The 24746-nt window shown below is 33.4% G+C and overlaps 2 protein-coding genes across 2 annotated transcripts in view; both read right to left on the reverse strand.

Annotated features, from left to right (window-relative positions):
• Window positions 1-3966: 3966 nt before the first annotated feature.
• LOC138321898 (3-oxoacyl-[acyl-carrier-protein] reductase FabG-like) lies at window positions 3967-9948 on the reverse strand. The gene is made up of 9 exons (XM_069265913.1): window positions 9809-9948; window positions 9179-9318; window positions 8421-8513; window positions 8075-8213; window positions 7083-7123; window positions 6269-6338; window positions 5740-5776; window positions 5485-5548; window positions 3967-4430 (listed from the first exon to the last, which is right to left on the reverse strand). The coding sequence occupies exons 1-9, from the start codon at window positions 9843-9845 to the stop codon at window positions 4272-4274; spliced, it is 780 nt and encodes a 259-aa protein (XP_069122014.1). The 5' UTR covers window positions 9846-9948; the 3' UTR covers window positions 3967-4271.
• A 4088-nt stretch (window positions 9949-14036) lies between these two features.
• The window catches only part of LOC138321899 (chymotrypsin B-like), a 40545-nt gene continuing 29835 nt past the window's right edge, over window positions 14037-24746 (reverse strand). Inside the window, exons 5-10 of the mRNA XM_069265914.1 lie at window positions 19486-19555; window positions 18033-18204; window positions 17041-17140; window positions 16379-16541; window positions 14955-15097; window positions 14037-14218 (exon numbers count right to left, since the gene is read on the reverse strand). Of these exons, the coding sequence (XP_069122015.1) occupies window positions 14069-14218; window positions 14955-15097; window positions 16379-16541; window positions 17041-17140; window positions 18033-18204; window positions 19486-19555 (798 nt within the window). The 3' untranslated portion in view covers window positions 14037-14068. The remainder of the gene's footprint in view (window positions 14219-14954; window positions 15098-16378; window positions 16542-17040; window positions 17141-18032; window positions 18205-19485; window positions 19556-24746) is intronic.

Raw genomic sequence — 24746 nt, forward strand, 5'->3', positions numbered from 1 at the left:
TTAAAGTGCGGGAAAAAAGTACAATGGAAGGATTATTGCACTTTTTATAATCAATTATAATATAGAAGTGATTCTGTACTATATTTTTCGGCCTCAGGTTTTTCATCTGTATGCCTAATTGCATTGATTATAGTTTCAAACTCTAAAAGGGATAGAAGCTATTAGAAATTGTTAAATTCCCAAACACATTGTCCCACCATTATCAATATTCTCTTAAAATCCCTTTCTTAGCTATCTTAGTAGTATCATCAGATTTCTATATTTCACGGACTAATAATATAAATAATTTCTTGTATGTGAAACTCAAATAAAAAAACATAATATGAGGCATAACGATATATATAATTTTGAAAACACTTTTTCATCATGTTTTTGTTCGGAGCATGAAATAATAAATTTATTGTTCTTTATCATGGTTCAGACTCGATGATCTATTCTGATATGGCTAACATAACGTCTCATAACCCTCTTCACCGTCTAATAATGTCCATACTCTTTGATAATATCATAATATCATAAAACATAGTGTATTTGAAAACTCAAAATTAAGATACTTTGTAAAAGTAGTAATGTCCTAGTAAGAATGGGGTGTGCCGAATGGATCGCCTCCTGTGAGATTTCACAGTTGTGTTTTGGGTTTTTGGATTGAATGAAATAAGTTTGAACCTGAAAAACGCATTAAAGTCTCAATCGATGATTCTGTCTATTTTAATCATATATCAGTATCTTATCTACCAGGTACAATTATGACACTTGAGGGTAAAACTAATTATTAGTCGATGTCAAAGCCAGACCTCCAGAGTTTTGTAAACAATCTTAGCATTAATAACAGTTGACACTCGTAAACAATTTATTTGTAAACATATGGCATGTGATCTGTGGAAGGACAAGTCTGACGGGATCATTCTCCCGTTACCGAAGGACACACAAACCAACCAATCAGAAGCTCTTATCTATAACCTTAGTAACAGTTACTCTGGTCACTGACCATCCGGGCACTTATCACTGTCATGGCGATGCGAGAGGGGCCGCATTGATGCATAAACAGCTATATTTCGTGTATTACGCAAAATTATATACAAAATAAACAATACAAAATGTTTGGCTAAGTATGAGGCAATATCATTTTGCCACAAATGTCAGCAAAACCAATTCTCTTAATCTCAAGGCTTTTAATGAATGAAAATCGATGCGTTGATGAATGAATTGAATTGAATTGAATTGAATGAATGCATTGAATTGAATGAATTAATGTGCTTACTAATTACTACAGATTTGTTTTGTTCTTAGATACGCAATATCGTCTAGTAAGTTGAAGTTTGGGCAATTCATTCATTCATTCATTCATTCAATCAATCAATTATCAAACTCCAACTTACTAGACGATATTGCGTATTTAGGAACAAAACAAAGCTGTATTAATAAGTTAACAAGTGCCCGAATACCAAAATTATTATACAGAAAACACATAAGAAGCTTGATCTGGTCAAACACATTGTAATAAAAATGTAGAATTATAATATTGCATTTTCGTGTTTTGTGTATTTTAGGGGATATCAAAAAAGTATTGCGTTTATGTCCTAAATTATACCAGAGTTAAATTTAAATCGATGAAGGCAAACTAAGAAGACATCTTAGAATATAGAAAGTATGCTACCTGTATAATAATACAAATGATTTATATGTTTGTTTTAGGTATGGAATTAGGTCGACCAATCTTGTGGTGCCAAACGAATGCAGAGTACTTCCGGATGGTTGTGAGCCACGATTGGTCCTAAAATCGGACAATAAAACGGAGTGCACGGCAGCACGTCCACAGATCAGACCACGGCCCAGACTGGACCAGACAATGAACCCTAGTGTACAGACAGCCAGAATAAGGCCACAACCACCACAGACACCAAACAACAACGTTCAACAAATGTCAGCTGTGACCCGTCAAATTGATGGACAACCCCCACAAGGAGCCCAGTCAACCATCAGCCATACCCCAGGAAAACAAGTACCCGGTCACCAGGGGCCAAGGCTCGAACTCCCAGGAAACCAGGCTCCAGGAAAACAAGGACCAAGGCAGCAAATGCCAGGGAAACCAGCTCCAATGCGTCCTTCTCAGGGAAAACCTGTATCTGGACCTCAGGCCCCTAAAAACCTAGCCCCAGGGGCTCAAGCACAAATTAAATCCCCGACTCAGATCACCACTAAGGCACCTCGTCCTGCTCAAATTGTGTCTACCCCAGCACCAGCCAAGCCGACAAATCGGCCCCAACCCAGGAGACAACCCAGGCCTTCACATCACAATAGGTCCTTTAGATTCAACCTATTCCGCCATAGGCACCATTTAAATGAAGAAAGCATGCAGTTTATGCAACAGATGATGCTACTTCAAGCACTTTCCTCTGGAAGAGCACATCCGCTCGAAAGTTTAATGTTGATGAACATGATTGAAATGTAGATATTACTACATTAAATTAACGAACAATGTCTCCTTCAATATGCTTTCGTAACAAATCATTTATTTCATCGTTGTTTCCAATGTCTCGTCAACGTCCGTGATTAGTTTGGAAACTAAAACGTATCCGTTTCAAATATTCAAATGACCTCATACAAGAGGACGGGTATCTGGTGTTGCGGAACACGTGATGAAATGGCAATATTGCTGACGAAACACCATCGAATGTGTGTACTCGCATAATTACTTGTTAATTAAATAATATTATATTACCACGAGAATATATATGTCGACCGACCTAATACTGTATTTATACATTTTCTGGCACAATCAAATTTAAGCGCGAAATTGATTTTGAACAGTGTAGTTTATTCACGCATCCCAAATAATGGCAAATCTAGTGACATAGCGTTATCAAATCTTAGTACAACATATATCTGGCGCGAGCAGTGCAAAAATATTAGTAGCGCTAAATTATATACTTTTATAGTATCTTCAAGTAATGAATGTTTTTCGTCACCGCACTAGATTCCTTATTTAAATCATTAGCATACTATTTCGTTAGGTGACTGAATATATCTTATATAGTGGTCGGCAGGCGTATCGTATCAAGCAAAGCTCAAACAAAATGGCGTCTGCCCATCCTTAGAAACGAAAGGGACTATCTCAGAAACGATTTAAAAAAAAACTTCAATATTTTTTTTTAATCTCAAGAGTATATTTTTAATTTGCATGTCAGATTTAAAGCAGCGTGTTCTATTCTCATTTGGATACTCTAGAGAAGAAACAGTGTTGTTAAAATATAACCTGGTGCTTAGAATTACCGACAATCTATTACTAGTCCATATATTTTAGTGTCTGTGTTTTAAACAGAATCTAAATCAAGTTACTCCTTGTATATATGAGTTACCTGTAACATATATGTGTTTGTATTGCTATTTATAAATTAGTGTACGAGTTTAAGGGAGAAAGCAGACGTTTAGCATTGTTGTAGGAATAAATATTGTTGAATAATTTCAAAAGTCGAATTTTCATGTAAATTATTATCATCAATGTTTTATAGTGGATCTCAATATTGTCACATGCACTGTAAAATGAATCATTAAAATAAAAAAGATGGCACACCATTTGTTTGTAATTTTTATTCCAAATAAACATAACTATATAAAGTATATACTGAGAAATGTTTGGTTTATTTTCATTAATCCATATTGACTTTGAATGTCTGCGTAATAAATCAATTAAAATGATATAAGATATCTTTAACATTTTAGTTTACAGTCGCAGTCTGCTACATAGTGGCTGTAATATTGTTTGTCAAGGACAAGTAAATTAACGTATACACTCAAGTGATAAAATCATGCAATGCAAGACATATTTGTATCGTTAAAAGGTTCATTAATAGATGTTCTGAAGTGGTATTAATTATCTCCACAGTAGAAAGAGAAAGTCACATCACATTCAAAATTCATAACCCCTTGCAGATGACAGTACTTCAATGATATCGCAAGCAAGTAAATCTTTTTCGGCAATGTTATTACAGTCGGTTATTTTCGCGGGGATGATATTGTAGCGATTTCGCGAACCATCACAGCAGTCATGAAATTTTAATCCATGAAATATTTTGAATCTGTTAAATTTTCTATACAAGTCAATCCAAATCGTGAAATTTAGTTTTCTAATATAGTTTTAGGTCCAAATTCATCTCGAAAGTGTTTACCCAACGAAATTAACCGGATTTACAGTATTCAATTAACAAATGTCATGATATTCAAAATCATTCAATAAACATATTATTTCTCTACTCTACATGTTGGTGTTTCTAGCACGGTGAAAAAACGTGGCGCCCGCCGTCAACAAATATCAACTGACCAGTGATGAAGGATGACTGGTCAGAAGCCAGGAACTGTATTGCCTTCGCCACTTCTTCAGGATCACCGGCACCTCCCAGGGGCTGGAGCATTTTCTGGCGGTCAATGTACTAAAAATCAAATTACACATTCATTTATATCTCCCTATAGATAATTAGTTTATTTTACAAGAAACCGTATCGTGTTGAATATGATATTTCTATTTAGCTATGTACTACTGAATTATTTTACTTTATTTCATACTGTGTAATGATGAATGGGTCCTTATCAATGATTACTATCATAACATTTAACTGTAAACAGAAAAGTTTTAAAAAATTAGCGCATTCCTTATCAGCATGCAAATATCGATATGTTCACAGTGGATGTTTGCATCTGGAAACATTCTCAAACGTCTATTCAAGTGGAAAAAAAATCTATGTTGGGAGAGAGAATTATTGATTTAGCACAACCTAACAATTCAAAACACATCAAAATTCCCCCCCACAACCCTCGCTATTTCTCTAACGTACGACTAGTTTTCCTCTTTCTTGTTCTGCTAAAAATTCTCCTAACATGATAATGTATACAAATTGGTGAAAGACGTTAACGCTTATCTGAACTAAATTAATAATCTACATCAAATAGCCTGCCAGAGTGTGTTAAAGACAAGTAACGGAGGCCCGTGTTCTATTGTGGTTGATCAAGGTCTACGGCTGTACAATAAGAAATGCGTACGATGTCAGCAACTAGTGGAAACTAAAGGACAGAAAAATATACTGAAAATGTGCTTATTTCAGCGCAGTCAAATTGAGCGATAATGCGATAAAAATGTAAATTGTGAGTTATTAGCCCCGATATAAATTAGAGTAATTTAGTGGTTCAAAACCGGAAATACACTTTAATAAAAGTTAGCGCTGTACATGAATTAGTGCTAAAATTGAAAATACTGCTAAAATAAAGTACACATACATAAAACGTTAGTTTTATGTCGTAAATATATCTTCCCTCAAAACGCCAATTACAATCATGGAAAAGTATTTAAAGTTGGGAAAATGATATATGTTTGCGTAGAATGAAAAAGAGCTCAAATACGTATGGAAAGAATGATAATAATGGTGTATGTTATTTTCAGCACAATCAATGACTATAACACAATTTACGTTAGTAAATAACGCCAAATACCTGTTCATATTTGTCATCAGTCATTCCCGCATTTTTCTGGAAGTTTGTGACGATTACACCAGGACTACAAAAAAAATAATATCTAATTAAATCAACATGAATAAAATATTTTAAGCACATTTAGCTGAAATTCTAAAACAAAAATCCAAAGTAAGCTACAAATCGAAGAATATATAGATGATGAATATAATTTACAAGTATGACTGAGTTTGACAAATAGATATAAATAACTATTTGTTTGGCTTCTATGCTTACTTGACTGAATTCACACGAACTTTCTTCCCAGCAAGATCTGAAACAGTAAAACAGATATATAACGAGTTTTCACAATTTTTAAATTAAAAAAAAAACAACTAAAAAGATAAGAAAAACATGAATAAAAAACCAATTTCACTTTTCCAAATTATGTCAATTTTTTTTAACTTATGTCAATATGGAAATATTTCCTTATTAATTGTTCAATTCATATGAAAGTCCGATATTGCTTTTTCTAAATAGAGAAAGGCAATGAACTATTTTCTATCTTCCCCAATATGGAACACCAAATGTATATACTCATAAACTATATTGATGTAATTTTCTCATAATCCTATATTATTAAAATGTAAGATAATTTGCTTAAAACTTATTTCAAATACAGCTGTACTATATTTTAACATAAAACCTACATTTTCATATAAAATAATTTATCAACTGCTGTGTTTTTCCCAATTGGACATGTTATGTCAGTTTTGCACAATTTATGAATATTTTTTGTATCTCTAATATTGAGAAAATTCTTTACCTACAGCCAGTGTCCGGGTGAGGTGGTCAAGGCCTGCCTTGGCCATACAGTAGGTGACAGCTGTAGGAAACTGTAGAGAATATGTGATCAACGGGAACTTACTCTTAGTAAGTTACTAGTAAACATTACACTTATATCGGTACTCCTCAGGGCTTAATTTCACCAACATTACTTAACTTTAAGGATTTCTTTACTTAACCATTCCCCATAGGGAAGCATTACAGAAATATTAAGGTATGAAGCTCGTTAATTAAAATTCCATGTAGAAAAGAACTGCAGAATTTAAGGGGGAAACATTAAGTTAAGGAGCCCTCCTAAAAAATGTGATGGTTTTCTATGGAAAATCTAAGTTAGGGAATTCCTTAATTTCAAGAAATGTTCTTGAAACAGGGCACAGAAAAAGTTACGAGCTATTTGCGAAGTTTGAAGAGTCATTGAAATTATGATGTGAATTGTTAAATATTGGATTTAAAATTTAACCATTAAATGCCGAAATAACGGAAATAAGGAAATATTTCAATATGTTAATTAACTTGTAATCTATAATAATGTCTAGAGACATTCTAACAGACGTCTGTAATTCAATATGACTATTTTGATATTTTCCTATTTGGTCACCCATTAAGACCCATGGTGTTCAATAATCGTACCATTTTTTCCTCAACAAATTCACATAATTATAATGATATTTAAATAATCGCACATAGAAATGATTCGGTTTACAGATATATGTTTTGTGTCACATGGTTTACTGCTGGGGTTGACAAGTTGAATGGCGTTTAAAATATAATGTATAAGAGTATGGTTAACTTACCGCCTTTGTTGAAGAAATACTAGAGACATTGACTATGCTACCTATAATAAAATTGATACATCAAGAATACATTCTTTCCTCTTGAACAAAATATTGTGTCCTAATCCATCCATATATTAATAACTAATACAATATATTATCATCACAAGACATAATTTTCAATTTGAGACCGCTTTTGTAAAAGGATATAAATCAAGTTATATTCAGAATTTTCTAAAAAATCAAAATATAGACAAACCATATAATGTAATTTCCAAATAGTAAATATTTTATTATGACACACATTAAGACAAAATAAATAATCGTAAGATTGCGTATATAAACCATGAAAATTAATATATATGATAACTGATACTTCGCCATATTATTTGGCAGTTTTAATCAATAGACTAAACCATCAACATAAAAAACAGGTCATTCACCATACACCATAAGTGATCATTACACTTAATAAAAATACTGCTAATCACCATTATGATAACTAAAATGAATTATGTACCAATAAATATATTTTTATTGTATTATTGACTTTAAAATTAGTTTAATGAATTCATAAAGTGTGCTAACGAATTTAAAATTTGTAATAACAATTTTGAAATATATGATAACAAATCTTTACTCATAATAACGACTTTCAAAATCGTGGCAAGGAATTTTAATAACTCGAAAAATGAACATGAGAAACATTCTACACTTTTGTAATAAGCTTATTTAAAATAATAAAAATATACGAATTCAATATTGTAATTACTAGTTTCAAAATCGCTATACCGATCGTGAAAGTTGTAACTACGATATCTAAAATCATAATATTGAAATCAAAGTGTTTTTTTTTTTTTTTATTTTATTCGTATTTTTTTCTCACAGTTTAACTTCATTTTGTCGTTTTCGAGCTGATTGATTTCCGAAGGTATAACATTTAAACAATAGCAATCAACACACACTATCAAATTATGGACGTTTTTAATCTACTCCCATCGTTATTATCTTACCTTGTGTTTTAATTAAATGAGGTATACAGAGTTGACAGAGATAGAAAGGTGCACGTAAGTTTGTCCGGATTGTCTGGTCAAACATCTCTAAAGTCGTGTCCATGATAGAGCTGTATATACTACTACCGGCATTGTTCACCTGTACGTAATCAGTTAAATGATGCTCACATAAAGATTAATACAAGACAAATAAACTTATAATTCACTTGCGCTTTTAACCAACATTTTCATTCGCTTGAAGTTTTATGTTATCATCTCAAAATGTAAAATATGACGTCACAGTTTGTAACGTCGACTCTTATTTGATCACAAAAGATTCCCTAAAAAAATAGAGGTCGCTACTTACCAGTACATCAATTTGTCCAAACTTTTCTATCGTCTGCTCCACCAGCTTTTGGAGGTCACACTCTTTATCAACATCGCATTGGACGATAAATATCTAGTAAATGAACATTAAAATGCAGAATATGTGTTCAATTCAATTGTTGTACATAAGTATTTATATGTCAGTAACTGGTAGTTATAAGATAAGTCGAAATATAAGATAATGTTGCTTTTTTTTTTTTTTTTTGCTTTTTTTCCCTAACATATTTATCTCTTTACAGTAATAATAACATTCGTATTCTAAAATAAAATCTATTTATATTCACTTGATTTTAACATTCCTAATTCCAAGAACAACATCCATGATTTCCCCGATACCTGATAGTGATGATACTTGGTACTTGGGTTATATTTGTCTTACGGAAGAAAGTTATCATCCTCCCTTTAGTTACAGATAAAATATTATTATTGTACCATATTGTCATTTTTTCCCTTTAGTTACGCAAGTAATGCAAAACTCATATTTTGTTCAAAGAAACATTAATAAAGTGCTAAGATAATATTGGTATAACATACTTCTAGTCCGCTAAATGTGCTATATGAAATAGTCATTTTATTTATCTTTTTTCTCTATCTAATATAACATATTTTAGGCAAATAAAAGAAGAAAGAAAGACCCCTTTTATATTATGCAGGTTTAGCGGACTAAACATGCTTCGTGATGCAACAAGAAATGAAAAATAATAACAGTGAGTTCAACAGATAGATTATTGAACTTACATTGTCCGAGGAAAGTCCGTTTGCTTGGCACCCACCTGCTACCTTGGTTAAGTTGTCCACATTTCGAGAGGCGAGTACCAGTTTGGGCTTGTGTTTAGATAAATGTAAACATGTACTCGCTCCAATACCTGAGCTAGCACCTACGCACATGTAGAAAATACTTGTTAAGGCGACGCGATAATACGGTTATAAAATGAAATTCATTCAATGGAATAATATACGAGATTGTTATACTATAAACAGATATATTGTTATTATTATATTATTGTTATACTATATTAATTTATTACCACTTGACTGACAACAGGATATTGGTAGCTTACCGATAACATTCTGTTATTAGTTAATGTTCAAATAGCATCGAGTTCAATAACGAAAGTTAAATTGTGATTTATATACAAATGTATTTGTATCTGTTATTATATGCAGGATACAATGACATATCTGAAATGATGACCACAATTCAGGCTTGTTCGTTTCGCTTCATAAAAACAGTCCTATTTTTACACAAATACACCGCTGTATTGTAAAAATCTAAATATAGAAGTGTATCAATGTTTAATGTTGTGATAACAAATAACTTAAGCACATGTGTGATTAGCAGATCTAGTATAACATAGTGAAACGAACCTGTGATTATCACGACTTTGTCTACCAGACTTGACATAGCTGTAAACGAGTCACGGCTCACAGTACTGCAGTCGACACAAAGTTCACCAAACAACCGGTGTCACATCAATAGCATACCCGGTATATTGTAGTATAGGACCCCATAGAAAATGCCCCACGTTTAAATACATCTATTTGCTTCTATCTTGCTTTATTTGTAGAAGAAACGATTATTTGAACATCCTACTTGCATTCAATTTATATGATGCATTTAACACAGTCATCCACGCATGTTTATGATACAATTTGTATTAGTGTCTCTCTTTTGGAATACACCATGTTAATGTATTTAAGGAATGGTTTTTATTGTTTGTTGTTTACCGGTGTGTAAACTGCATTTTTTGTACAGGTATTTTAAATGACGCGCGTTAGCTTGTCATGTTGAAATATCTGTACAAAAAATGCAGTTTACAAACATGTAAACTACAAACAATAACAATCATTCCTCTATTTTTCATTTCGACCAACCATTTAATAAAAAAATTAATAGTTAAGTGACTTTTTGGTGCTTTTAGAAAGGTATAACTTTTTGTGTCCTTTCCAATCATTTCTAACTTAAATAGTAGTCTAATAATGGATGTAATATTTTATGACTTTTTGTGCGAAAGTTTTAGTGCCAAAAGAAAGGTATAATTTTTCGGTGCCTTTTTCAATCATTTTCAACTAAATTAGTAGAATTATTAACTCTTTTTTTACTTTTTGGTGCCTAAGAACGGTATACCTTTTTTGTGCCTATTTTCTGCCTTTGTAAAATAGTACCTAAATTGTTCTTTTTTGACTATAGTAAAATATCTGATTGGACCCTGACATGTGTTGAGTGTAACTTTTTTGTACCTCTTTGGTGCCTCTTTAGTGCTAGATTGGAACCCCTAGCCAGAAATGGTTTCATTTGTTTGTTTGTTTGATTGATTGATTAACGTCCTATAAACAGCGATGGTCATGTAAGGATGGCCTCCCATGTATGCTGTGTGTTGCGTGTATGTTGTTCGAGGCGCGTGTTTTGGGAGCCTGCGATATATTCATGTAGTGTCTTCTTGTATAGTGGAACTGTTGCCCTTTTTATAGTGCTATATCACTGAAGCATACCGCCGAAGACACCAAGCAACACACCCCACCCGGTCACATTATACTGACAACGGGCGAACAAGTCGTCCCACTCCCTATATGCTGAGCAGAAACTACCACTTTTATAGACTTTGGTGTGTCTCAGCCAGGGACCAGAACCAAGAGCCTTCCTCACAGGGGCGAACGCTATGCTCACGTGCAATACTGGCTGGTCCAGGGCAATACACCCATGTCGCCTGAAGTTGTATTGCATGGCTACCCAAGCAATAAAGCCTCGTGACGTCACAGCAGCAACAACATTACTATTTTCTAAACATAATTTTAACAATTGCTTTTTGAAATTAAGCTGGATTTACTTTAAAAGATACAAAAAACGGGAACTGTGTTGAAAATATCACGCATTTTTACTGCTAATTGAGCAAAGTAATGTTTCTGCAAATCATTATTAAAACGTTTGTATGTATTTTATCGTACTTGTTTATATCACTTACCTACAAGGCAATAAAATTGAACCTTATAAAGCATAAAATTCACAATGAGACATTATTTTTTAACTTATAAGCAGTGATGCTACTATATCTTAACTTTATAGGGGTATGAAAGAAATTTTGTTTGCGAACTGTGTTAAGTTTGATTAAAAATACTTATTATCACATAATTATAAATTTTAAATAATTTTAAGCTGGTGATCTACATCCTAGTTTATGTAATGACGGTCATAATGAATGTTTAATTCGGCATAGCCCATATAAATCATTGGGGAACAAATAGTATTACCTACAATGTACGATAATTTCATTTTCTCTCTATATACAGACTAGCTATCTTATTTACCTATCGGATCTACACGAACGTTTGTAAAAACTTTTTTTTGTGTGGCTTTTATCACATATGTCAATTGCCTTACAGGAAAATAGCAATATTAATTAAGAATAATTGCTAAATTTTATTCATGAACAGAATGTAGAGTGTCACATATGACAGTTGGTCTCATAATTAAATCTCTCTTTTCAAAAAGATTAATTACACGTACCAATGGGACATGAATATTGTACATAAAAAGTACTAAAAACAGTCAAGACAATAGGAAATGATTAAAGATATATCATATGATTAAATACCTCTTTTAATGATGTATTTTCCTTTTTATACACTCTTATTTTTCATGTATCTATTTATTTTTTTTTTATCTTAAAAAGGATATAGGGTTAATACTAATTATATTTTTATCTTAAAAAGGATATAGGGTTAATACTAATTATATTAGAATTAAAAAAAAATTAATTTGTTTTTCGGTTTTCTTTATTTATTTTATAGAATAAAAAAATATAAAAGAAATTAAAGATAAAGATTTCACTAGCCAAGTTAGGCGCTTAGAGTGGCATATCAAATTATTTCACGAGATTGATAAATTTCATATATTTCGCCACAAGTGAGTAGCCGACGATTATGTGGCTTTGGGTTTTGCGCAGATGCGTGGGGAGGGGGTTAATTACAGTGGAAGTTTTTTAGTTTTTCAGCCCACTCTATAAGAAAAAAAAAACAAAAATAAACCGATAAAAAAGCATTTGTTGTATTTAGATGGATGTGAGGGCTTCAAGAACTGTGTATGGGATGTATACCTTGACGTCTTTGAGTGTTGTGCTTTGTACTGCTGTTACCGGTAAGAAATTCCATTGTGTAATTGTATATGGGAAGAAGGAATATTTGTACGTGTATTTGGTAGCAGAGATATGTCTAAATTGTGTGGGTGTGCCTGTCTCGTTCTAATGTCTGTTTTGGGGAGTATCTGTGTATTAAGTGACAACGACTAGTTTGTGTCTGATTTTGTACAGAAGTATAAGTCTCGACTGTATTCTGCGTGTGTAGTGATGGTAGTTTTAGAAGGTGTATCATGTCTGTTACTGAACTTGTATTCTGTTTTGCATGTAGCGTGCTGCTCTGCGTTGTATTTTTTTTTCTATTTGTGTGATCTGGTATGTGTGATAGGGGTCCCATACGGAAGAGGAGTATTCCAGTTTGGGTCTAGTGAGTGCCTTGTAAGCATGTTCTTTTATGTGTGGTGAGTTGATTTTTAGGTTGCGTTTCAGGAAGCTGATCGATTTATTTGCATTGGCAGTGATGTTGTTTATCTGTTTGTCCAAGCATAGGTTGTGTTGCAGTGTAACCCCTAAGTATTTGCTGTCCTGAACATATTTTAATGTGTGATTTAAGAGTGTGTAGTGTATTTTGTTTCGTTTTGCTGTGATGCTAATGATGTTATATATTTACATTTGTCTGGATGGAATGACATCATCCAATCCTGTGCCCAGTGTGCTACTGCATGTAAGTCTTCTTGTAGCTCTAGTGTGTCCTGCAGTTGTGTATTTGCTTGTGTATAAAGCTGTCATCGGCAAAGAGACGTAGTTTGTTATGTTTCAGGTATTCGTGAAAATCGAAATGTAATTGTCCTATACAGGTACCTTGAGGGACCCCTGACATTACTGGTGTCTTATTTGAGTGGTTTCCCTGAAGGACTACAGTCTGGGTAAGGTGTGTGAGGAGGTATTTTGATCCATGTGTGTGTGTTCCTGTGGTTCCGTAATATTTTAATATTTTATGAAAATATAGAAGAAACTTTCAATTTTGTTTCTATACAGTTGTGAGACCAGGCTCAGATTTGACGTTCACGTCCATCGTGAAAAAAATATGACATGGCCATATTACACAGCTAAACGAACGAGTTATGTAATAAAGGGAGGTAACGTCCTTATCAATAACAAATACATGTAATGCCAATTGTTATTATATTATTTTTCAGCATCAATTAAACTTTTGAAATTTTTTTAAATTTTTGATGTATTTTAAGTTTTTGTGAGGATGTTTTAGGTAAATTATACGCATTTTACCTCATTAATTATGAATATAAAGGAAGTAAAATTGATTTGAAGGTAAATTTAAAACACAATGACAGGATCGAATGCTTCGGAAGACGCATTACAACAATGATTATATATATATATATATAAAGTATTAGGAATATTGCATTACGAAAAGTATTGGGATATGTGAGACCACCACATTAAATCAAAATTTAATTAAATCATTTATCGTATAAATGTACGTAATTACACGAGACATGTAACACGATTAATGTTTTATTTTCAATCGTTGTTTCTACATGTGGATCAGAATCCATTCCTTGTGATGCGCTGTGCTGGCGTACACAGTTGGTCCGACCTTGCATTTCCTGTTGCCCCACGACACAGTGCCGGCATGAACCCAAGTGCCATTGATAGAACACTGTAACGGTCCCCCACTGTCGCCCTGAAACAAAATGTTCACACAGGGTAATACTGGTCTTCATTAAGAATAACCCAATGCTACAAAGCCTAATACTGGTATCCATAAAATAATTTCATTAGAGAGAAAATCTGCCTGATCTCTAAAATATAATTCATTTATGAAATTACTATTAAGAATTTTGAGAAAGTAAATATAAGCTTAATGTGATGATAAACATTGTTTTGTTAAACGGATATGAATTATGACGTCTAAGAAATATTTAACGTCATTTTGTAACGCCGTCGTTCTTGTAACTACTACACATAATATATATATCTTTAACATGTAAAAAAAACCATGCAACTGAAATTCAATGAAGAAACATGTTTATCTTTTGTCAATCAATTCCTTTAGGTCCAACAATGTTGTGATAGACATTGACTTTAGCGCCACCTACCATTCCTGTGACTGTAGTGCCAGCTACTATTCCTGTGACTGTAGCGCCACCTACTATTCCTGTGACTGTAGCGCCACCTACTATTCCCGTGACTGTAGCGCCACCTACTTTTCCTGTGACTATAGCGCCACCTCCAATATGAACTATATAACTTTGCTATACTATTGGCCATGCTAACGATACTGTTATTTATTTGGATTATACATTACTTAGAATTACTATGTATCAATATACGAAATGAAACATTCCTTAAATGCTGTCATTTTGATAACGACTGATGTGTACGATTAATGCATATTTGATTTGTGACCATTCACTTACGTAACAGGTGTTTTTCGGTTCCGATTCGGTACAGATCATATCATCTGTGACGGGGTAGTCTTGGATGATACCATCTTCACATTCTTCATTTGTAATTATTGGTGTTTCAAGTTCCTGCAGAATCTTAGCCGAACCACTATTTCCTGGAGCAGATAAAAGCAAATATTTCTGTTTACGGTCATACGTTTGGAACTTGCAAACCGCAAACTTCAGTATCACTGAAAAAAATACTTGATTCTGAAAAAAAACTTCAGTAAATTGAAAAAGTGACATTTTTTGTTTCTATTGCAGCCCTGTGTATTTATTATCATCCATTGGAGTTAGCGGTTTTATTTTTAGTTTGTCATCCATTGTATATGTTACAGGATTAGTTTAGTTGTTTTTTTCATGAATTCATGTTACTGGTTTCATTTTAAATTTATCATCCATTCAATGTTTCCGGTATCATTTTTAGTTTATCATTGATTCATGCTACTGGTTCCATTTTTGGTTTATCGTGGATTCATGCTACTGGTTTCATTTTTGATTTATCATCCATTCAATGTTACCGATTTCATTTTTAGTTTATCATCCATTCATGTTATCGGTTTTAATTTAAATTTATCATCTATTCGTGTTTCCGCTTTTGTTTTTGATTAATCGTCCATTCAATGTTACCGGTTTTATTTTAGTGTATTATTCATTCATGTTCCCGGTTTGATTTTTAATTTATCATCCATTCATGTTTCCGGTTTCTTTTTTTAATTATCATCCATTCAATGTTACCGGTTTCGTATTTAGTTTATCATCCGTTCAATGTTACCGGTTTCATTTTTAGTTTATCATCCATTCAATGCTACCGGTTTCATTTTTAATTTATCATCCATTCATGTTATCGGTTTCATTTTTAGTTTATCATCCATTCAATGCTACCGGTTTCAATTTTAATTTATCATCCATTCATGTTATCGGTTTAATTTTTAGTTTACCATCCATTCAATGCTACCGGATTCTTTTTTAATTTATCATCCATTCATGTTACCGGTTTCATTTTGAATTTATCATCCATTCATGTTACCGCTTTCATTTTTAGTTTATCATCCATTCATATTACCGGTTTCATTTTAAATTTATCATTCATTCATATTACCGGTTTCATTTTAAATTTATCATTCATTCATATTACCGGTTTCATTTTTAATTTATCATTCATTCATGTTACCAGTTTCATTTTAAATTTATCATTCATTCATGTTACCGGTTTCATTTTTAATTTATCATCCATTCATGTTACCGGTTTCATTTTAAATTTATCATTCATTCATGTTACCGGTTTCATTTTAAATTTATCATTCATTCATGTTACCGGTTTCATTTTTAATTTATCATCCATTCATGTTATATTTTGAGTAACAAAACAATTATGCTACCTGTTTTACGCTTACCTTTGATTGCTCCCCAGCCGGTGACGATGCAGGTTTTGTTGAACAGATCCATGTCGTCGGTTGCCAAAAGGGGTATTGGCTGAATAAAGTCGCCTAATTTGGCGGCTTTCTTGAGCTTTATGATTGACAGGTCGTGTAAAACATTACCATCGTAGTCAGGATGCTAGGATTGAACAAATTTATATATCTACATACAAGTGTGACTTTACAAACGAAACAGAAGTACCCGTTAACACTGCGCCATTGCAGTTATAAATTTTTTGGTCATTTGGTAATTTTCTTTGTTTTAAAAAACAAAATCTGATTATCTATATAAAAATTTATACATAAAGGGTACACAGGAATATGCCATCATAATACGCATTATTTAGGGGATAGAATGTCATTTTTCATGAATCTGCTGGAGATGAGATCATGAATTTAAGTTCGTCTCGTGTTAAAACGGCAAAATTCATCATCTTGACAATATGAACATTTTCCGTTTTCGACTTCGCCACAACAACGTAAAAGAATTCTATGAATCTAACGGGGATTAGATCATGAAAATAATCCATTCAAAACAGACGTTATAACAATATTGTTTTAGAATGTTGAATGAAATATGATTTAAAGAAAACTAATTCACAATCATTGTTTTGAGGGTGTACGCATTTTTGAAATACCTCTATTATTTTCTTCACACTCATTTTCATTTCTCCTCTAGTCTTCTTTTCGTTTTTTCGTCTGTTATATTCACCAACAACTACTCTCAACGTCCTTGGCCTTGGAAAAATAAGCAAGGCTAACATACACAAATCGGTGTTTGTAGCAAATAATAAACAATTTGATATAATGTAGGTAAATATCTATTTGATAAATAGAAACATTTGTATGACAAGAAGATAAAGAGACATGTTTAGTTATGTAAATTACCTAAGACAAAAGTGAAGGTTAACGACATGGCAATTCGTGTTAAAAATCAAACATATATAATACGTCGATATTGAGATACCAATATGACGTGGTTGAAGTATATTTAGATGATTTTGACGCGATTCACTTCAAAATATGACGTCGCAATCACCTGAAGGTGTGACTACTCGATGCTAAGTCGACTCTTTATCCACGTCGTTTTGATATTTCGAAATCGACGTATTCCATCTTGGCATATTACAGAGTTAGCTCCCTTGCGTATAGGTATCCATTGTGACATCATTTCGTTATGAGATTTACGTCGTTTCTCCCGAAAATATTGACGTTACGCTCGCAAACACATGACGTCACAATTAATACAAACTCGGAAGTGCAGATAACTCTGTACTATGCAAAAAAACATGATCTGTTTTACTCGTGGTCAGTATATCCTTTCCGTCTCATCATAATCTGCATAAAGTTATAACTTAAATGTGATTTCACGTGTAGAATGAGAATCCCTCCCTATCCCCGATCTCCGATAACACTGTGATTAGAATACTAAAAACGAAACCATAAAAGGCTCCCCCCTTTTAGTGTTAAAGAATTAGAATTTTATATATTGTTTATTTCATTTTCATTTTGTTTTTAGATGGGATGTTATGGATTGTGATATTAAAGATGATTTCAGTTGAAGATCATTTTAATATTATGTTTTATATGATAATTCTTTTACCTTTGATTGAATTATTAAAATACTCACTTAGCTCTGTGGGTACAATGCGCGGCTGTAAGTATAGTATCGTTGTTCAGAAGCGTTCCTCCGCATAATAGTTTTTTGCGCTTTAAAATCAGTACCTGCCATGGCCAAGCATCTTCTGCGGCAGTTGTGCCTCCGATGATGGCAGGGGCTGTGTCGTCACTTCCTTCGTTTTCTGAAACGTCAGTGTTGTAATGTAAATCTCCTGTTCATTTACTATATCTACATAAATTAATTGCCCTACGGTAGCGGAGTTGTCAGTTAAAGGTTTTGAATTGAGATCGTTTTCTAAAACAGCTAGATCAGAAAAACTTGGAACATAAAACTGACGTGAGTATCTGAGCTGATTTAAGAAGACCTATATATATAACGGCATTGATGGGAAATACCTTAGAGGTCTAGATAAAAAAAATTGCGTTCACATCAACTTTTATAACAGTATTAAGTAAAGTATGATTATTGAAACGTGTTTAGTGTTTTGTTTTAACACAAGTTGATTGTATTATGCATTTATTGGATAAAAGTAACCTTTTTAAAAATGCAAAAGTTCTGTGTTTCGTATCATATTTACATATGGCACAGTGCTGTATATAATAACCATATAAAATACAATTTATGAAGATAAAAATAATATCTAGTTTGTTTGCTGTATCGTACATTAATTTATTGAAAGTTGACACTTGTGTAATTATTTGTGTAAATCAATTTGAACAGACTTTTTAAAATAATTCCTAAAAACGTTATAAGCATAACTATAAAATGAAGAAAAGATAAGCTAGATAAATAACTTTTTGAAAGCATTCACGTTGTTGGAACGTTTGAATCAATTAAATTTTTCGAGAAAGTAAATGATTATCGATCTTCGTTGAGGTCCATATGGTGTTATACCGACTTGGTAGAATCAAATAGTGACCGAGGGCGTAAACAAAGGTCATTACCAATTGGACCGAATCAAATGTTCTTATTTTTTATATTATCATTATTTTTTCATATTATTTTTATAATCATATTGACTCGGTGTTTCAACAAACAGCGAGTCAATATTCCTTTGCGAACTTCATTGCCTAAACGCCGCATTCTTCATGGTGACGTTCGTCGACCAATGCTTTTCTTGTAATAGATATGCACATTATTATTTATGCGGGCGTATATTGCTCTAGACTTGCTGTTTTATATCGTAGAATTGATTTTGCCACGTTTGGTGTTTTGTTTTATCACGAACCCTTTCTTTCTATCGAAATCACTATACTTGACAGAGTGCCTTCAATTTTGACGTATTACTTGCGCATCACGACATATTATATCATTTTGTTTAAGTTTAAAAAAGAAATCATAAAATAAAACCTTATACACTTAAACTTAATAAAGTTGAAATATGTACCAAATATGTTTAAGTAACTTTCTGTTAAAAACTACCATTGTTTTAATGTTTTCGATATAACATAACTCAACTTACCTGCAAAAGCAAAATCAGCCAGATAGCCACAGATGGCTACGGTCAGGAGAATCCATCTTGCGTCCATGATCTCTTTGAAAGAAATGACAAATAATATTATCAATTATACTGTAAGTGGTCACTCATTCACTGATGACGCGATACTATCTATGATATTTAATTTGTACATTATGTCAGTTAGCATATTGTTTTCCCCATTGTTATGATAGTTTACTTATCCTTCGGCATAGTTCTGAACTGCACATATCACTGTATTTATATATAGAATATATTATCTTAAATGTAGAACTATCTATTAGTGCCATCTTGAGTTTATGTCACAATTTAATCGGCCAACGAAGAAATATCGACAGTACGTTCATTCTAACACGGGGTCCATGAAATCGTTTATCTGTAGGATACGATCTTATTCCAGTAGTTAATATTGGGGATTTAAGTAACCCTCACAATGTAGACAAAATGTATTGACGAGCGTAGTTCGCCTCTTCATCAAGACAGACATACAATGTTTGGTAATCTGATATTGAAATATTTCTTCTTATTTCTCCTACTTTTAAAAATATCATAGGGGTAGGTATGTTATTTTACCTGGAATTTACCTGTGTTCTCCCACATAACCTGGAATTTACCTGTGCTCTCTTACATTACCAAGATTTGAATGTGTTCTCCCATATTTCATGATTGATACAAGCATTTACATAATGTTTATAATGGTCTGATTTCACCATTATTTAACCAATATTACCTATAATGTGCCAATTTTCATCAGCAAGGTCTATAGAAGACAGCTATGAATTAAAGTAAAGATGTCTATGTTTTTGTGCGAACGACGTAAACTTTGAACAATTATTTACATAAAAAAATGGTGAAAAATATTTTCATAGAACATTTGAAGAATAATATATATGCATATTGCATTTATATCCCAAAATGATAAATCAAATAACCAAACTTTCAATCATCCGAGTGATGCCGAAATATTTTCTTCAAACACAAACTTGCATTCTCTCCGACAGATTACCATTTTACTTTGATTTCATTTCAATTTTTTTTAAATGTTTCAATGTTGCGCATAGATACACGATACGTCGTACACCTACTTTAATCACAACATTTAAAGCAACATAAACAATGAAGTCAAGAAATTTGACAACACAAATGTTGGTCCACTCCTAAAATCCCCATTGTACTGTCTGTCTATCAAGGGATTTTTCTAACAAGCTACAACATACAAAACTCAACACACATGAAAATGTATTGGTAAACCTGCATCACGAAAGGACAATTGATAGTTGTTGATATTGAATACACATTCTTGAATTGTTAGTAAATGATGATTAATTATATACCTGATTATGTATTGTAACACAATAATTTTCAAGTCACAAGACCATTTATTAAACAAAATTACAACCGTTATTAAGTTAAATTTGTACAACAATTGTTATGTTGTTATATGATGTACAATATGAAGAGTACACTATCGATGTATTAACGCCATGATTTCAAAGATAAATAAATATAAACAATTACTATTTATTAGTTATTCGTATAAGGTTATTTTACTGTTTTTACACCGGTACTGAAATATCATGATAGCTCATTGATCTGTCTTCACACGTTATGTAATTTTACCAGTTTCAGAAAATTGGCGTATTTTGCATATAAAAAAGTAACAAGTGGTTTTCCTACTTTTTCCTTGTATATTATCAAAATAATCAATAAGTACATGTGTCCCAATAATTATTTATAACCCAAGTGATTTTTTCCGCTGCTTTATGTATATTGTAAATCTAATCATGGTTGAATTTTAATTACAATTTTCTCATCAATGTCCAGTGGGCTAATTATCATATGTTGTATGTATATCTTTGAATGTAAGCAATATTTCCAGGTCAATGTGACTTAATTTTAAATCACATTCCGAGATATTCATTCAATGTTTTTATCGAATGAGATAATCAAATGAAATTTCAGAGTTGTGTTCCAATTGGGTTTTGAAAATCAGATGTATAAAAAGATGTTATCTGGAAGACGTTTATATTACTTCTTTGACCCATATCAATACATACTGTAAAAGTACAGGTAAAAATCTACCTGTAAAAGTACTATAACAGAATAGACTAGAATCGGTGCGCCATTGTTCTCCGGTGTTTGTATAATTTCTTTGATCTCCAAAAAGAGGGGAAAAGGAGAACAAACATAGAATCAACAATAGAAAATACAAGAGGACAAAGGAAAAAATATACAGTATATCTTAACTTTATTTTTAACAAACATGAGATTAACATATTATGTCACACCCTTTGGAATAACGAAGACGACTCTAAACACAACACGTTAACGGTCTATGTAAGGTTTGGGCCCTTTTTCGCCAAAAAGAACTCGGAGGGCTGAAGTTGGTTGCGAGTTCCTAGTTCCTAGTTCCGTTTAATAAACGGAACTAGGAACCAGACCCGAGTTCCGTTTAACTTAAACGGAACTAGGAACCAGACCCGAGTTCCGTTTAAGCTTATACGGAACTAGGAACCAGACCCGAGTTCCGTTTAACAAACATACTGGCCAACGAGCGGAGTTCCGTTTATTAGGATTCCTATCTCTAACTGCATGTTCAATTACCTATTATATACAGGAATCGAACTTAGAGCTTCCATGAATAATACAGAACAGAATTAATCTCATTAACACAAATTCCCTTAAACGGATCTGACACCTAGACTCCAGTTCCGTTTAACTTAAACGGAACTAGGAACCAGACCCGAGTTCCGTTTAAGCTTATACGGAACTAGGAACCAGACCCGAGTTCCGTTTAACAAAAATACTGGTCAACGAGCCGAGTTCCGTTTATTAGGATTCCTATCTCTAACTGCATGTTCAATTACCTATTATATACAGGAATCGAACTTAGAGCTTCCATGAATAATACAGAACAGAATTAATATCTATAACACAGATTTCCTTAAACGGATCTGATACCTAGACCTCAGTTCCGTTTAACTTAAACGGAACTAGGAACCAGACCCGAGTTCCGTTTAAGCTTATACGGAACTAGGAACCAGACCCGAGTTCCGTTTAACAAACATACTGGCCAACGAGCGGAGTTCCGTTTATTAGGATTCCTATCTCTAACTGCATGTTCAATTACCTATTATATACAGGAATCGAACTTAGAGCTTCCATGAATAATACAGCACAGAATTAATCTCATTAACACAAATTCCCTTAAACGGATCTGACACCTAGACTCCAGTTCCGTTTAACTTAAACGGAACTAGGAACCAGACCCGAGTTCCGTTTAACTTAAACGGAACTAGGAACCAGACCCGAGTTCCGTTTAACAAAAATACTGGTCAACGAGCCGAGTTCCGTTTATTAGGATTCCTATCTCTAACTGCATGTTCAATTACCTATTATATACAGGAATCGAACTTAGAGCTTCCATGAATAATACAGAACAGAATTAATCTCATTAACACAAATTCCCTTAAACGGATCTGACACCTAGACTCCAGTTCCGTTTAACTTAAACGGAACTAGGAACCAGACCCGAGTTCCGTTTAAGCTTAAACGGAACTAGGAACCAGACCCGAGTTCCGTTTAACAAAAATACTGGTCAACGAGCCGAGTTCCGTTTATTAGGATTCCTATCTCTAACTGCATGTTCAATTACCTATTATATACAGGAATCGAACTTAGAGCTTCCATGAATAATACAGAACAGAATTAATATCTATAACACAGATTTCCTTAAACGGATCTGATACCTAGACCTCAGTTCCGTTTAACTTAAACGGAACTAGGAACCAGACCCGAGTTCCGTTTAAGCTTATACGGAACTAGGAACCAGACCCGAGTTCCGTTTAACAAACATACTGGCCAACGAGCCGAGTTCCGTTTATTAGGATTCCTATCTCTAACTGCATGTTCAATTACCTATTATATACAGGAATCGAACTTAGAGCTTCCATGAATAATACAGCACAGAATTAATCTCATTAACACAAATTCCCTTAAACGGATCTGACACCTAGACTCCAGTTCCGTTTAACTTAAACGGAACTAGGAACCAGACCCGAGTTCCGTTTAAGCTTATACGGAACTAGGAACCAGACCCGAGTTCCGTTTAACAAAAATACTGGTCAACGAGCCGAGTTCCGTTTATTAGGATTCCTATCTCTAACTGCATGTTCAATTACCTATTATATACAGGAATCGAACTTAGAGCTTCCATGAATAATACAGAACAGAATTAATATCTATAACACAGATTTCCTTAAACGGATCTGATACCTAGACCTCAGTTCCGTTTAACTTAAACGGAACTAGGAACCAGACCCGAGTTCCGTTTAAGCTTATACGGAACTAGGAACCAGACCCGAGTTCCGTTTAACAAACATACTGGCCAACGAGCGGAGTTCCGTTTATTAGGATTCCTATCTCTAACTGCATGTTCAATTACCTATTATATACAGGAATCGAACTTAGAGCTTCCATGAATAATACAGAACAGAATTAATCTCATTAACACAAATTCCCTTAAACGGATCTGACACCTAGACTCCAGTTCCGTTTAACTTAAACGGAACTAGGAACCAGACCCGAGTTCCGTTTAAGCTTATACGGAACTAGGAACCAGACCCGAGTTCCGTTTAACAAACATACTGGCCAACGAGCCGAGTTCCGTTTATTAGGATTCCTATCTCTAACTGCATGTTCAATTACCTATTATATACAGGAATCGAACTTAGAGCTTCCATGAATAATACAGAACAGAATTAATATCTATAACACAGATTTCCTTAAACGGATCTGATACCTAGACCTCAGTTCCGTTTAACTTAAACGGAACTAGGAACCAGACCCGAGTTCCGTTTAAGCTTATACGGAACTAGGAACCAGACCCGAGTTCCGTTTAACTTAAACGGAACTAGGAACCAGACCCGAGTTCCGTTTAACTTAAACGGAACTAGGAACCAGACCCGAGTTCCGTTTAAGCTTATACGGAACTAGGAACCAGACCCGAGTTCCGTTTAACTTAAACGGAACTAGGAACCAGACCCGAGTTCCGTTTAAGCTTATACGGAACTAGGAACCAGACCCGAGTTCCGTTTAAGAAAAGTACTGGTCAACGAGCCGAGTTCCGTTTATTAGGATTTCTACCTCTAATTGTATGTTCAATTACATATGATATATAGGAATCGAACTCTGAGCTTTCAGCAACGATACAACACAGAATTAATCTCTATAACACAGATTTCCTT

This window comes from Argopecten irradians, chromosome 4 (genome assembly GCF_041381155.1).
Source record: "Argopecten irradians isolate NY chromosome 4, Ai_NY, whole genome shotgun sequence".
Taxonomy (NCBI): domain Eukaryota; kingdom Metazoa; phylum Mollusca; class Bivalvia; order Pectinida; family Pectinidae; genus Argopecten; species Argopecten irradians.

Coding starts and splice junctions, on each gene's coding strand:
- LOC138321898 (XM_069265913.1), bottom strand. CDS start 9,845: ATGTCAAGTCTGGTAGACAAAGTCGTGATAATCACAG. Junction 7,124..8,074: donor TCATTTAATTAAAACACAAG/GTAAGATAATAA, acceptor ATTTTATTATAG/GTAGCATAGTCAATGTCTCT. Junction 4,431..5,484: donor CTGATGACAAATATGAACAG/GTATTTGGCGTT, acceptor TTTGATTTTTAG/TACATTGACCGCCAGAAAAT.